Source organism: Haemaphysalis longicornis, unplaced genomic scaffold, assembly GCF_048455015.1.
Source record: "Haemaphysalis longicornis isolate Haplotype H1 unplaced genomic scaffold, Haemaphysalis longicornis Haplotype H1 scaffold_1, whole genome shotgun sequence".
Classification (NCBI taxonomy): Eukaryota; Metazoa; Arthropoda; class Arachnida; order Ixodida; family Ixodidae; genus Haemaphysalis; species Haemaphysalis longicornis.
Window position 1 is genome coordinate 314,610,557 of NW_027526203.1, and position 14,653 is coordinate 314,625,209.

Below are 14,653 nucleotides of genomic sequence, written 5' to 3' on the forward strand. Positions count from 1 at the left end.
GTGCCCAACTTGACCTAATGGCCTTCAAGCTAAATTTTAATTTGAGTCGGAAACTGCTGAAAAACCTCCAAGCGAAGGTCAAGCAGCACAGTGCAGCAGGTGGCTTGCGCTGCATTCATCGCTGCCATATTTATCCATTACCATATCAGTGACACTGCTCTTGATTGTAGTGACAACTGCAAACTGATAAAGCCTGGTCTCGCCTTCAAGCGTGGTCTCGTCTTCAAACACATTGCAATGATGGGCATAATGCATTGCACACATGCCTAGAAGTGCTGATAGAAAGTGCAGTGAGTCCTGCTCTGATGGTTAGCGATCACCACCGTTTTATTTAATCTGGATTCTTCACCCTGTCTTTTGCACTGTTTTTCTTTATCGTATAATGGAATTTCTCCTGCTGTGGCACTGGCTTCACCTCTTTGCCTCCTCTGGATTAAATTTGCTCATGAGTACATTGTTCTGTGTTGGCGGCTGGCAGTGCACAACGTAGCTTGTCATGCCTGCTGCACCGCTTTTGAGAGTTAGTGCTAACATGGGCAGCTGCCAACTTTTATTTTGTTCATGCATGCTTATTTTAAATTGCAGGGAGCTTCACTACAAAAAAAAAAGCATAAAAATGTATGGCAAATGGTTTTTGGATGAATTAGTGACGTGATGCTTGCAGTGGTATATTAAAGATAGTGCAAAATTAAATATCAGAAGAATCAGATATAAATTGATCTATCTTTCCTTGTTTGAACCTTTAATTCTCAAATAATTTATTAAGCCCTTTGAAATGCGATATCATTTATGGCACTAGTTTAGTCTATAAATGCACCGATAGCAAATGTGTGCTTGCATGTCATGTCTTCGACATAACTGACTGGTTGGGTGAAACTTGCGGAAGAGGCCAATACACCAGCAAAGGGCATTATTAAAAGTGGTCGTAAACATTAGAATCTACTAAACAGCCATTTAGGCTTCACAAAATGGCAGCACTGAGCAAATGGCCATGCTTATAATTACTTGTAATCTAAAAATCGGTGTTGATACCAAATGGCCAGTGTACTCGGAATGTCTAAAAATGGCATAAAACACTAGTGGAGAAATTCAAAATTTTATCCATTGTCACAAGAAAACAAATGTTGCGTTGTGATCTGCAGTTGGTTGACAGTTTGTCTGAGGGTAATATGTTCATGAACTTTCAAGGAATACATGATGGGATTGGTGTAATGTCTTTAAGGTTATAGACACCTAAGCACTAAACTTTGTTTAGTGCTTGTTGTCTTTGTTGTCTAAATTGCTCAATGTGTTGAGCGCTATCATCGTTCTTTTCCCTTTGCGTCTTTCCATTACTATGACTGAGAGCCTTGTCCAATCGCCCTTGTTAGCCTTATATCTAGGACTGATGTTCCATAACTGCAACTCTCACGTCAAACTCTGTGTACATCAACCTGCGGGTACCAGCTGACGTGTGGTTTGTGTAACGTCAGGCCAGCACTCTCCGCCCTCCCCCCTACCCCCAGTATTCACACTGCCTGCGCTCCATCTGGTGGGGCAGCACCGTACAATTGCAAGTTACAGTGGAGGCCTACTCACGTTACCCACATCAGCCTGTCACATACCACATCATTTGCATCACCAGGCAAGAAGGATATGTAGCAAGAACGTATTTGGCTACTTTCCTAATTGCTACTCCTGTAATAGCATGCTCAAATTACTCATGCAGGCCTCACTACATTTCCAAGTCGAAGACCACAACGCATCCACTAGATCCACCTTTCGTCAGCTACAGTCAGCTGAGCCTTGGTGGTGTTGGGAATGCACGCTCGGCTCACATTGCAGAAGCCCTGCACAGTCTGGTTCCCATCCAGACCCAAATTTACACAATTTTCTTTTCTACTTAGTAACTTTACCTTTACCCTCTTAGTGCCGTCACCCATTTTGTCTCCAGTCTTTTCGTTATGCCAAATTTTCAACACAACGAGTCAACGCTTTTGCATTAAAATGCATGGAGGGTGAATAGTAAAGCGTGCCGTATCCAAAAGCAAGGGGCCTGCTCATTTGTTTTGGAGTCCCTTGGTAGCACATTCATTGCAATACCTCATTTAGTGCAAAAACATCACAAGAAGTACACTCGGCAGCAAATGCCACAGCACATCTCCAGCTAAGCAAGCAGAGACAAGGAAGAACATTTTAAATTAAAATAAAGTTATGGAATGGAAAGCGCTGGTGACAGTTGAGTTTATATCTTTACCATGGCTCAATGATATCGCTAAATAAACCACTACAAACTAGTGCACCTAGGTTACTGCATTTTTTTAGCCACGTAATGAAAGGCTCTTGAGTTCTTAAAAGAGGCAAGATGCAACAGGGTTGACTGCTTGAGCACTCAACCCTGAAGACATGGTAGGCCTCATGGGAGGGGTGACATTCCAAACAATGGGGCAAGCAGCCATCAGCTTGGCTTATCAATGAGCAGGCATGCAGAATTGGCAAGTTTCATTTGCGGAGTAATGAAAGCCTTTTGCTGTCCTCGCAATTACGTCACTCTTTTTCTTTTTTTTTTCTTTTTTTTGCAGCCTAGGGGATTTAAAAACCTCATTCCTTATTCTAAAGCTCCCCACAATTTTGCATAGGTGTTGTACAGCAGCAGACAAGTATGAGAACTTTCCCTGTCCACAATATACACCACAATCTAATCGATAGTAGGCAAAATGTACTTTGGTGCTAAGGCACTGAAAAAGCTGGCTGTACATATTGTGTGCTGCACATACAACTTTTATTTTAGGTTGGATTTTACAGGCGAAGCACACAAACGGTTTTAAGTAAAGGCAAAGGTATGCAACTACTGTCAGTGTGAACAGTGTTTCTGCGGTGGTCACAACTGCCATACCCACGTAAGATGATTGATTCCTCCGCATCACTTGACCAGTGCAACTGTATTGACCTAACTGACATGCGGTCCAGCCGTCTCAAAATCTATACTGGCTGGCTGGGTCTTATAGTAGCTACAGTTATACAAGTGGGACATAAAACGTGTCATTATGGAGATAATGCATGCAGAGTTTTGCAAGGCTTCATGAGAGTTCCACAAAGCTTCCTGGTTTCATGGCACGTGATCAACTCTCAAAACGTGAGGAAAGAACTTTCGTGGAATTTTTCATTTGCAACGAACAAGTAGCAATGGACCCACATATGTCACACCACTGCCAGGCATCAAGGGGGCCTGAGGTGTCCCTGCCTTTGAAACGAATATGGTAGTGTCCATTCTAGCTCATGAGGCCAAGAGTGGAAGGCTTTGTGGGACAGAGGAACGTAGAGAAAATAGTACATTCCATGTGCATTGCATGTTGTGTGCACTACATTTCTACACGTATGCATCACTTACCTACTTACAAGCAAAAGATAGCATAAAGCAGCTGCAAATTCCTAAGGTTCCAGGAGCTGCCCCAAAATTTTTGCCATCGGCTGGACTATAGCCTTGGCACTTTGGTTGCCCCGAAATTTCCGCCATATAGGCTGGACATTTGGCATTTTGGTGTTTGGCCTTTTGGCATTTTGGCCTTGGCATTTTGGCAGCCCCAAAATTTCCGCCATCGGATGGACAATAGCCTTAGTACTTTTGATGCCCCAACATTTTCACCATCGGTTGGACTAGACCCTTGACATTTTTACTGCCCCCAAATTATCACCATCGCTTGGACATACAGCCTTGGCACTTTGGCCGCTCCGAAATTCCATAGCTTTGGCATGCCACTTACTGGACTATAGCAGTGCTTTCGCTGCTCCAAAATTTTCACCATTGCCTCAAATATAGCTTTAGCACTCTGGCTGCCCCCAATATTCTGCCATCGTCTGGACTATAACCTTAGCACATTCGCTGATCCAAAATTTTCGCCTACGGCTGGATTTGTAGCCTTCACACTTTGGCTGCCCCAAAATTTCTGCCGTCAGCTGATCTACAGCCTTGGCACTTGCGCTGCCCCAAATTTCCTCGATCTCGCTACTCATTGCCAAACTCAAGACAATGACCGATCAGGTGACTCACATGATACACCGGATCGCCACGAAAACCCGTGGCATGGGAGAGGTGGACCTGCTTCGGCTCGTCCAGGCCTTTGTCATGTCGAGGATTATATACGTGTTGCCATATGCTCTGCTCAACATCACCGAGACACAGAAGGTCAACACGATGATCCGCAAGGCCTATAAACAAGCACTCGGACTTCCGGTCTCCACCTCCACCGAAAGACTTCTTCGGCTCGGCATTCACAACACTGCCGAGGAGCTAATTGAGGCTCATCTAACCAACCAAAGAGCGAGGCTAGGGGTTACGGAAACGGGGAGGGCGATCCTCTCACGCCTGAGGCTCTCGGCTCCACTCGACCACCCGCCTGCACTCACGGGAAACCTACCGCACGAAGTCCGTAAAAACATCACGGTAAACCCCCTGCCGCGTAATATGCACCCCGTGTACCACGTCGACAGGAGGGAAGCCAGAGCAAAAGCCATATACAAGATCTATGGCAATCAACCAACAACAGCGTATACGGACGCGGCGTCTTATCCGGGTAGGTCCGCGGCGGTTTCCACCGTAGTCGTCGAAAACAAGCCCCGTTGGAGCCTCTCGCTTGCCGGCGACAATACTATACAAGCAGAGGAAGTAGCAATCGCCCTCGCCGTCGTACAAACTAATGCAGCGGTCATTGTCACCGACTCGCAGCAGGCTTGTCGGAATTTCGCTAGGGGACGCCTTCACACAACAACTCTACGCATCATTCAGCAGCAGCCCCTGAAGAGACTAATCAGGATTGTATGGGCTCCCGCACATCACGGTATCCCTGGAAACGAGGCGGCGGACGCCATCGCTCGAGAATTGACCCACCGAGCGGGCGCCGAGAGCAGCGTTGCCGAACCCGAGCGCATGCAGCCCTTGACCTCTTACGCCGAGATCACGCAGCACTACAGGCTGTTGCGTCAGACACTCGCTCCCCCACACAAATCTCTACCCCGAGAGCACGAACGTCATTTACGTGCTCTCCAGACTAATACATTCCCCCATCCTATCCGGCTTCACCTTTTCGACCGACAGAACTCCCCGCTTTGCCGATTTTGCGGAGAACCCGGAACGCTAGAGCACGAACGTCATTTACGTGCTCTCCATCCGGCTTCACCTTTTCGACCGACAGAACTCCCCGCTTTGCCGATTTTGTGGAGAACCCGGAACGCTACGCCATATGGTCGGAGGATGTGACCAATCTCCACTGATTCCTCCCAACCTGCAACTTTCCACTGTCGAGCTTTGGGAGAGTGCCTTGGCGAGCACCAGCCTGGACGACCAGCTTCGGCTGGCTCAAAGGGCTGTCGATGCTGCCCGTGCTCAAGGCATCCTGGACTGAGGACGCCTCCTTCAAGCTTCAGCACAATCCCCCTCGTTGATTTAAATAAACGTTTATTCTCTCTCTCTCCTCGATCAGCTGGTCTATAGCCTTGGCACATTCACCGCCCCAACATTTCGGCCATCGGCTGAACTATATATAACCTTGGCAATTTGGCTGTGCCAAAATTTTCACCATCGACTCAACTATAGCCTTGGCACTTTCGCTGCCACAAAATTTCCTCCACCGACTGGACCATAGCCACTTTGGCTGCACCAAAATTTTCTCCATTGTCTTGTCTATAGCCTCAGCACTTTCACTGCCCCAGAATTTCCACCATCAGCTGGACCATAGCATTGGCACTTTGGCTGCCTCAAAATTTTTGCCATTGGCTGGACTATAGCCTGAGAACTTTTGCTGCCCCTAAATTTCCGCCATCGGCTGGACTACTTTCGCTGCCCCAAAATTTCGCCATCGGCTGGACTATAGTACTTTCGCTGCCCCAAAATTTCCTCAATTGGCTGACTAAAGTCTTGGCACTTTGTCTGCCCCAAAATTTCCATTATCGCCTGGACTATAGCCCTAGCACTTTCACTGCCAAAAATTTCCGCTGGACCATATAGCCATTGGCAGAAATTTTCGGTCGAAAATTTTGGGTCATCGGAAGTCATTCGAAAGTCCATCGATGGCGGAAATTTTGGGGCAGCGAAAGTGCCAAGGCTACAGTCAGCCGATGGAGGAAATTTTGGGTCAGTCGGGCGAGTTGGACTACATTCATGATGGTTAGTGCAGACAAAAACAAGACGCACAAGAGCTGACAATGTAAAAAATGACATGTAAAAGAGCCCGTTGAACTATGGCAATTAACTGCAATAATGTAGCGAATGGACCTTTTTCCAGTAGTGATCTGCGCATGCGCAGGCTGCCGGTCCGCAATTCTTGGCAGTAGCCTCGGGCGAAATAAACAAAAGGGCGCCCCCTCAGCTTGCTGCTTGGGGAGCGGCTATGCTTCCTAGGGCTGCGCGTTTTTACTTCCTCTTTTCGGACAGTTCGCAGCGAGTTCCTACGTGCACACAAAAAAGGCTTTTAGAAGAAAGGGGCAAAAATGTTTAAGGCCGACCGTGCTGCGAGCACTTCGTTACCAGTGAGGGAGCAACAAAAATGAAAAAAGGTGAATACAAAGGGGCGCTTCGGCCACTGCAGATTAGTCACACGAGCGTTTTTTTGCTACCGTGACATTCATGTGAAAAGCACAAGTGAGTGCGGGAGGGACAGCAGGACGAGAATGTTTCGTGCACGAGTTCCCCGAAAGCCAAACGTTTTTGGGGGCGTCCCTATTACTGCCAGTTTAGGTTCGCCGTAGCAGCCGCTAGGAGGACCGGTACTGGAAAAAGGCCCATTGGGCGAGTTAAAATATGTTCATGACAGTCAGCGCAGACGAAAACAGGACAAGAAAAGAAAGACGACACAGTGCTTATGTCGTCCTTCCTTTTTTTTTGTCTTGTTTTCGTCTGTGCTGACCATCATGAACATACTCCTACTCACCCAACCCGCTACATTATTGCAAATAACTGAATTGCCATGAAGAACATTTAGCTCACTACTGAGCTGGGCCTACACTTAAGGAAGTGCAAAGCAGCCTGAATTAAAAAATTTCAGAAACCAAAAAAACAGATTTGAAAGAAAAAAAACATTGCCTTTTCAGCTATTCGTTGAATGAAGCATGATGTTTTGTGTGTTGAAAGATAAAAAAGTTCCAGCTGGTGTTTTCTTCTATTTCCCTTCCATTTTTCTGCAATGTAAAGGAAAACATCAGCAAGACAGCCATGCCGTGGTAAAAAAGCCATAGAAACTACCGCATAATTGGCTAGCAAGGCAAAGTATAAAACCACTGACTGGTTTGCTGTCACCTATTCACCTGCAGTGGGACGAAATAAAATTCAGAGGCAAAGAATGGACTCTGGCAGTGTAGGACAGGAGCGAGTGGAGGTCAATGGTCTTGAGAGGCCTTCGGCCTGCAGTGGACTTAGATAGGCTGATGATGATTGTACTCTTGCCGTTAGCCAATGTAGTTAACATTGCACACAGTAGAAGGGAATGGTACTTCGATCATTTACCCTCGTCAAATCTTTCAGACTGCACTTTTAGAGCAAGAATTAAAACTGGTTGGTCTATTAAAATGTCCTGCAGCTGAAGTATGTTAGTCATACCTTACGGTATGAAGGCCAAATCCATTTCATATGCGATTCAAAATAGGGCAGCCGGATTTATTTCGCGAAATTGACTACCATAGCAGCGCAACGGAAATTAGGCTCTGCCTTTCTCTTCAACCACTGAGTACTTTGCGGGACATTTCTCTTCTATCCCTCTTCATTTCCACTTCAAACTCGATATACCTTCCGTTACATCTCGCAGGTTGCATAATAACTTCAGTTTCACGCGATTATATGGATCAACCGACGCCTTAAACTCATTGGCTCTTCCTCGCATCATCCGAACGATCTCGCGAACGACATCGCATCTCAATCAGACCCCAAAAAATTTCAACAACTTCTGCACTCTTTCTTTTCGCCATAAAAACTCAAGACTGGTTCTTTGACATCTTTTTGTGCAACCTTCTGCATCGCTCCAATGTGTTTATAATCATTTGTTATTCCATTTTTTCCCGCTTAGATTAAGGTCATGTGTTGTTTGGTAGCACAGCACGCGTTTTACAGCTTCACAATTTGTGACCGCTTGCATTTTTGTACTGTTAATGTCATGAACAATTTGCTTTGTACACTCTGCTATAGATAAATTTTGGCTACGTGTGTACAATATGTTTTCTACTGAGTTGTATTCCACATATCTGTATTTCTTCCCACCTGCAATGTTCCCATGGGAAACTTTCAATTTTTTTTGTTCATTCAAAATTTGATGTCTTACAATTCTGTCGCGAAACTAGCGCTTTGTAACCCCCCTCACTCAATGCCCTGCAATGAGGCCTGTAAGGTATTTTTAAATAACTAGTCCCCACCTGCAATGTTTAAGCATGTGCCATTTAAAAAGACACGTCATTTGCAGGCACTCAGTTACTGTTTGTGGGGTGACGACACCCTCTCTTTTCTGCACATTGCCTGAACTGGGAGGTGTTTTACGCTTCAAGGTAATGTGCAGTCACGACTGCAAACGTTCGCTTCTCCTTTGGGTTCAGCATCCTATTACACTCACTGCAGTTGCAGTATAGTCTTGCACTCCACTACCAAGCACGGGGCAAGAATATATATGAGAGACTAAATGGCTCATTGTGGCCATTTTGTCTCCTATGTCAATGTCAATGAAAACCAACACGACTACAAAGCTTCATAGCTGCAACGGCAAAGGAGAGGGTACCGGTACCTGATCAATGAACTGATAATGGTTGCAATTCATTCTGGGGTTGTGCAGTGAAGTGCCAGTCCCGGCAGCCGTTCAATTCTCCCGCGACAGATGCAGCTATTTTAACCTAGGCCAAGCGCTTGTGACGGAACCTGGCCACCCTAGACAGCGTCGTTTCCCCTTATGTCTTGCTCCGTGACAAGTGACTCCGTTGACACCACAGCAAAGTGAGGCACACCACAGCAAAGTGAGGCGTAGACAAACCAGAGTGTTGCGCCCACTACGTCACAGGTTTTGTACCAAGCAGACGGAAAGAAGGCAATTTCAATGCTTCTTTCTTCGCACACATTCACATGCACGCATGCACACTTCGAAAGTGTAGAAATAATACCAAGTGGGTTGATAGCCTCCCCAGCTTTCATTCAATCTATTAATTATCAAGAGCTTAATTTTCACTTTAGCTTCTGTTTGTGGAAACCATCAGCCTTGACACTTCATTGTAATTAATAAGGCCTCATGCCAAGTAGCAGCAATTGTCAGTAAAACAGCTACACAAAGGTAAGTAGTTCATGTTCTTAGCAAGCTTATAAAAAATTTACACAGCCATGTTATAGAGATATATTTATTCTTCAAATAACTGGCTCTTTGAACATTTGAGAATGACAGCAAATAACACTATTTTTTAGCACCTAACTGCAGAGTGGCCTGAAATTTTCTCGGAATAGATGACAACAGTGTTCCTACGGACCCCATTGTAAAGGTCCATCACACGCTGAAGTAGATGAAGACTGTGTAAACCCAAATATGTTACCCCCTATTTTCTGTTGGTCTAACATGAGTTTAAATGTTATACAGAGGCTATTTTACAAAATTGCAGCTTTTTTTGGCCATTTACACGCTATGCCAGTCAAATAGCACTGCAAAGATTGCTAATGACCATTTTGTTGGAAGCACCTACCAAAAGCATGGAGTTGCACCAAACAAAAAGCACACACAGTTCAGTTGAAGAAAGCTACTGTAGTCACTGCCATAGATAGGCCAAGGCGACCCGTGTTAGGGCGTGACCAACGTCAGTTCACATGACTTTTCGACCAATGGAATGTACGTATCACTAGCCGGCACAGGAGAATGCGCTTCACATGTCGCTCTGTCGTGTCACTATGCATCATTGCCAGGCTTACAGTCAAAAAATGAGCATTAGTTGACCCTGAAAACTATGGCCACATTGTGGGCTTAAAATGCAAAACGAGCACAACATGTGGTCAGTTCAGAGCATGACAGTGTGTAGAGCAAAAGGGCATTTTATAGGCCTTACAGGCCTATGTCAGAAATAAAAGTGTCGTCGTTTACGAAGGCATCACTACTCTCCATTGTCAAGTGTTTGATTGAAAACTTGCATAGGAGCACTGAAAGAGCAAATAAGCAGAGCTGCCCCAAGGCTACAACTGCACTAGCTACGCAAGCACGGCAAGACTTTACAGCGGAAGGATGTTTATCTAATCAGTTGAGGATTTCCAGGTAGGCGATGGGGACCTTCCCCTTCTGCAGGCCTCGCTCCCCAATCATCCAGTCAGGGTCCAGGTTGTCAGTCTGAGATATGATTATCACCTGCAACAGAGCACGGTTCATTTGCTCACCTCTTAAAACTACGCTCCACAAGCAAAGAGACATTGCATACCTCGCACGTTAGCATGTCTGCTGGACACACACAACTCTGCCAATGTGCATACGATAGTCTAAGTGAGCAAGAAATTTTTTTTTTATACTTCACTGCCCGATTATCAAGCTAGTATTTCTTTGAGATACTGAAACAATCTTACAGAAGTAGAATTACTAAAACGTTTGCGTGAGCACACCAGAAATTCTGTGGACAGGAAAGGACTACACAAGAATACAGGATAGAGGAATAATGGAAGACGGATTATGGCATAGATGCAAGACCCCGCAGACACACACATGAACACTTTCTGCATGCACCACTACAAAGCCCCACCAAAACCTATCACAGTGGTGAGAAGGTGCCTTTTGGTGTCTTTAACACACCGGTACTATAGAGGAGGATTCATTTGGCCTCTCCACCTAACTTCACTACTGTTACCGGTTTTGTAACTTCAAGGGACACGACACACATTTTCACCAGGCTCACTAAGCTCGTGTAATTGTGAGGTTACATACTAAAGGACATCTCAGCCAATTTTACCTTCACATTGGCAGAAACCTTTCTGTGCTTATTTCAAGCCCCTTCATGCTGCTTTTATGCATCGTGCAGAAAAATCCTGCCAGTCTTATCATGCATTTCCAGTACACACAAGTGGCAAGTGTTGTCCTTCTATTGTGTGGTACCATTGATGCCAATGCTTTTCGTTGTTTAGTGTTGCTCGCAACATACTCGTGCACTTTCATGTTTGTCGTGTTCATTAGTTTTTGAAGGTATCTTATACACCTTGTTGAAAGACGCATGCACATCTTGTGGAAGAATATTGCGCAGGCTGCTAGGAACCACAGGTCATTTGCGAGTCACAGCTGCACATGCACAAACATCTCATTGAGCAGTGTGCATAGTGGAGCATTTGGGAAGCTGACTTCCCACTGCTTTCCCCGAGGGCAAAGGACTGGATTGCATTAACAGACTTGAACGGCTACTGGCAGCAGCTTTGTCTTCCCTTTGCGTGCTCACAATGTAAAACATTCAATGCATCAATTGCTTCAGCCATATCAGACAGCACAAAGTGAAACGCAGGAACGTCGAAATTCGATCCAAGTGCTTGGCATACCATTCGCCGGTTTTCGTTCGCGTTAATACTACGAGTATGCTGCAAGCAGATGGCCACATTAACTATAGGATGAGAGTTTTATTGCACACAAAGCAGAATGTTCATCAATGCGTTAAACTTGAACCATTTCGCTGACGAGCACATCAGGCCTGCCACCCTCCCAAGCCAGCATGATGCTACCCTCTACATAGCTACAAATGAGAGAACAATAGAAATATCGTATATACATGTGTAATAGCCACAGGTGTGTTTACAGGTCTTGGGGTGAAAACTGGGAGTGCAGCCATTACACAGAGAAAAAAATTATACTTAACTAAGGTACTCGCACATGATGGCATAAAAAAAAAGAAGGTTTGTCACTTTCACAAGCTTGCAAAAATCAGGCAAATGTGCCCGTTATTTCCTTTCACGTTTCCCTCTTTGGCGCAGCGAAGGCTGACCTTCAAACTGCCAATGGGGATAAGACAGTGCCGTGCAAAGAAAACTCCGGCCAAAGTTAAGGGTACAAGGTAGTGCCTCGAAATGGAAGGCGAAGACTTCGTGTGGTGGCCGATCGCATTGGAGAGGTGGGGGGTCGGACATGCATGATCGATTTCATTTAGCGCATGTTTGGAGACCATGCTCAAACGTGCTGAAGAGATGCAAGGTTGATATCATGAGGGAAAAAAAGAAAAGCAGCCTTACACCCCCCGTAGGCATCATTTTGTAGGGAAAAAATTGGTCGCGTGTCTGCTTACTTCACTACAAATGTCATAGAAAGACATTTGCAGTGAAGAAATGCCTCTCTTCTCTTTTCCGCCCACCTCTCACGCTCTTCCCCTCCCGTCTCGCTCCTGCCAAAATAAACACAGTGGAGTTTGGCTCAAATCAATTCAATTTTGCCACGTTTCACTGTTTGCGCACCACCTAATGAAACCTTCCACTACTGTTTGACTTCTTGGAATACCGCTAGGAGGGCAAGGGTGACGCAAGAGCACTTTTTGTATTTTTGAGCCAAGACATTTTTAAAGGTGCATTTCTTTATTTGCTATTGCAAAAGTCAAGCAGCCATGTATTTTTAATTAAAAACACACTGCAAATATCACTAATGCATTGATGTTTTGCCCCAAGTATGCCTAATGTTTTCTTTTTGCTCAACCATGTCGACAAGTATGGACATTGCCAGCAGATTTAGTGGTTTGGAACTGTTTTGCCTATATAAACGCCTTGTCCAAAAATTTTTGTCCAGCCTCATTCTCCACCTCCTCTTGCTCAATCGAGGGACAGACAGACATACAGGCAAACCAAAATTTTTTTTGCATTTAAATAACCCAAGAAGACTATCATCTTTTAAAAAATCAGCCCAGCTCCATTACTGTCAAGAGCTACCGGGAAATTTTTTAATATCGAGCACTCATCAAGGCAAATATTGAACAATGTAAAGCTTACACCCCCCCCCAAAAAAAATTGTCATGTGCGTATTTAAAGGAGCCATGAAGAGAAAATACAACTTTGTTTAATTTGAAAGAACTAAAATCTCACTCAGCTCCATTACAACCACAAGACATGTTTTTTTAACAAAAAACAGCAAGAAGTATTTAAAAACTTCCAAATTTTGCGCCACAGTGACGTGTTATGAGCAAGAATGACGTCATACGGGCCAACAATAACACAATTTTCAGTGTGTTAACTGCCTGTTAGCATTCAAGTGATGCGGTCAAATGGAACTAGAGGCCCCATTACAGACGTCCAGTCATGTGTCGTCGCGACAGGTCAGTTAGGCGGCCGCCAATCGCACAAACAAGGTTCCGTGACGTCATAGAAAAGTTGCGGGAAATTGGCTAGGGGGTCGCGACTGCTTCACACGTTTTCTTCAATATCTCCGTTACTTTTTCAAAGATTGCGATGATATTGGTATCATTGTTATCGGGGCTAAGCAGTCTTTCTAATAAACCCAACTTGTATTTTGTCTTCATGGCTCCTTTAAGAGGATAAGACGTGACCATATTAGGCATTTGGTTGTGCTGAGTGAGACACATTTCTGGACAAGGTGATTCATGTCGGGATTTGAAAATGTTATATATGAAAATGACACACGAAATGCCACATGACAGACTTCATGGCTCCTTTAACCCTTCAACTGCCACTACCGAGACAACTCGTGAAACCACCCACGCGCACCCCTGCACTCCCGAGTATACTCGTGTTGCTTTTTAAACTCGCTCCCTGCCACTCCCGAGACAACTTGTGCGAAAAAAAAATTGCATTCATGTCCTGCCATCTATGGAGAGGTCACCTGAACACACAGAACTTGTAAATTAAATTTTAGACAACAGATGGAGCTCACGCTTTTACACCCGCGAACCAACTTCCACTGAACCAACATGAAAAATAAAAAAAAAAATACCCGGCAGGGGGTGAGGAGCAGTCAGAAAAAAACCCGGCAGTGAAAGAGTTAACTGTCATTATTTTCAAAAACACAAATGAATATAAAGTGCCACATGTACTGATAAGTATCTGTATGTTAATGAGCCTAAAAATCCCCGAAATGTGCTTTGTTTTTAGTCAAATGTGGTTTTCTAAGAGCCTTGATGGCGCTTTAATGGGAGGCAGCGACAGACACATTGCAGGGTAAGGCAAGAGAGGATAAGCTAGGAAATGGAGATCAATAATGCAAATAACACTGCCCACAAAATTTGGAGCACGCATATCATTGTGCACAATTGTGACTACGATTAAATAATCCTAAATCCCAGTTGGTTTGTTTATGTAACCTTCATAGCAGGTAGTTAGCTACTTGCAGAGCTCAGATGACTACCAAGTCCCAATATATACCTCCAAGTGAGGGTGCTTTTCCGAATTTTGAGGCAAAACATGATGTTTGCTTGAGTGTCCTTTAGATAAGTACACCACAAGATGCAAAAAAAATAAATAAATAAATAAAAAGGAGAGGGGAGGCACCACTGACAGATCAAGTTAAAGTGGCACAGTTTTGGTTACAGAGTGCAAGTAGTCAGAGCTGCTTTCTTGCGACAGCTACATCAGTCCAACATGAAAAAATTACGCCCCGCGGGAACCCTGGTGTGATGCAATGCATCTCATGGGGGGTTCCATTGGCGTTTTCCATCGTATTGATTACGCTTATAGCAGGGATTCTCACGCGAAGGGGAGGTGGGTGTAATT

At 44.8% G+C, this 14,653-nt stretch overlaps 1 protein-coding gene across 3 annotated transcripts in view; it reads right to left on the bottom strand.

The window, feature by feature from the left end:
• Positions 1-9,325: 9,325 nt before the first annotated feature.
• Positions 9,326-14,653, bottom strand: part of Endob (SH3 domain containing GRB2 like, endophilin-B) — a 38,269-nt gene continuing 32,941 nt past the window's right edge. For all 3 annotated transcript variants that reach the window (XM_077682165.1, XM_077682163.1, XM_077682164.1), the window contains one exon: positions 9,326-10,325. In XM_077682165.1, coding sequence (XP_077538291.1) covers positions 10,303-10,325 — 23 coding nt within the window. In that variant the 3' untranslated portion in view covers positions 9,326-10,302. The remainder of the gene's footprint in view (positions 10,326-14,653) is intronic.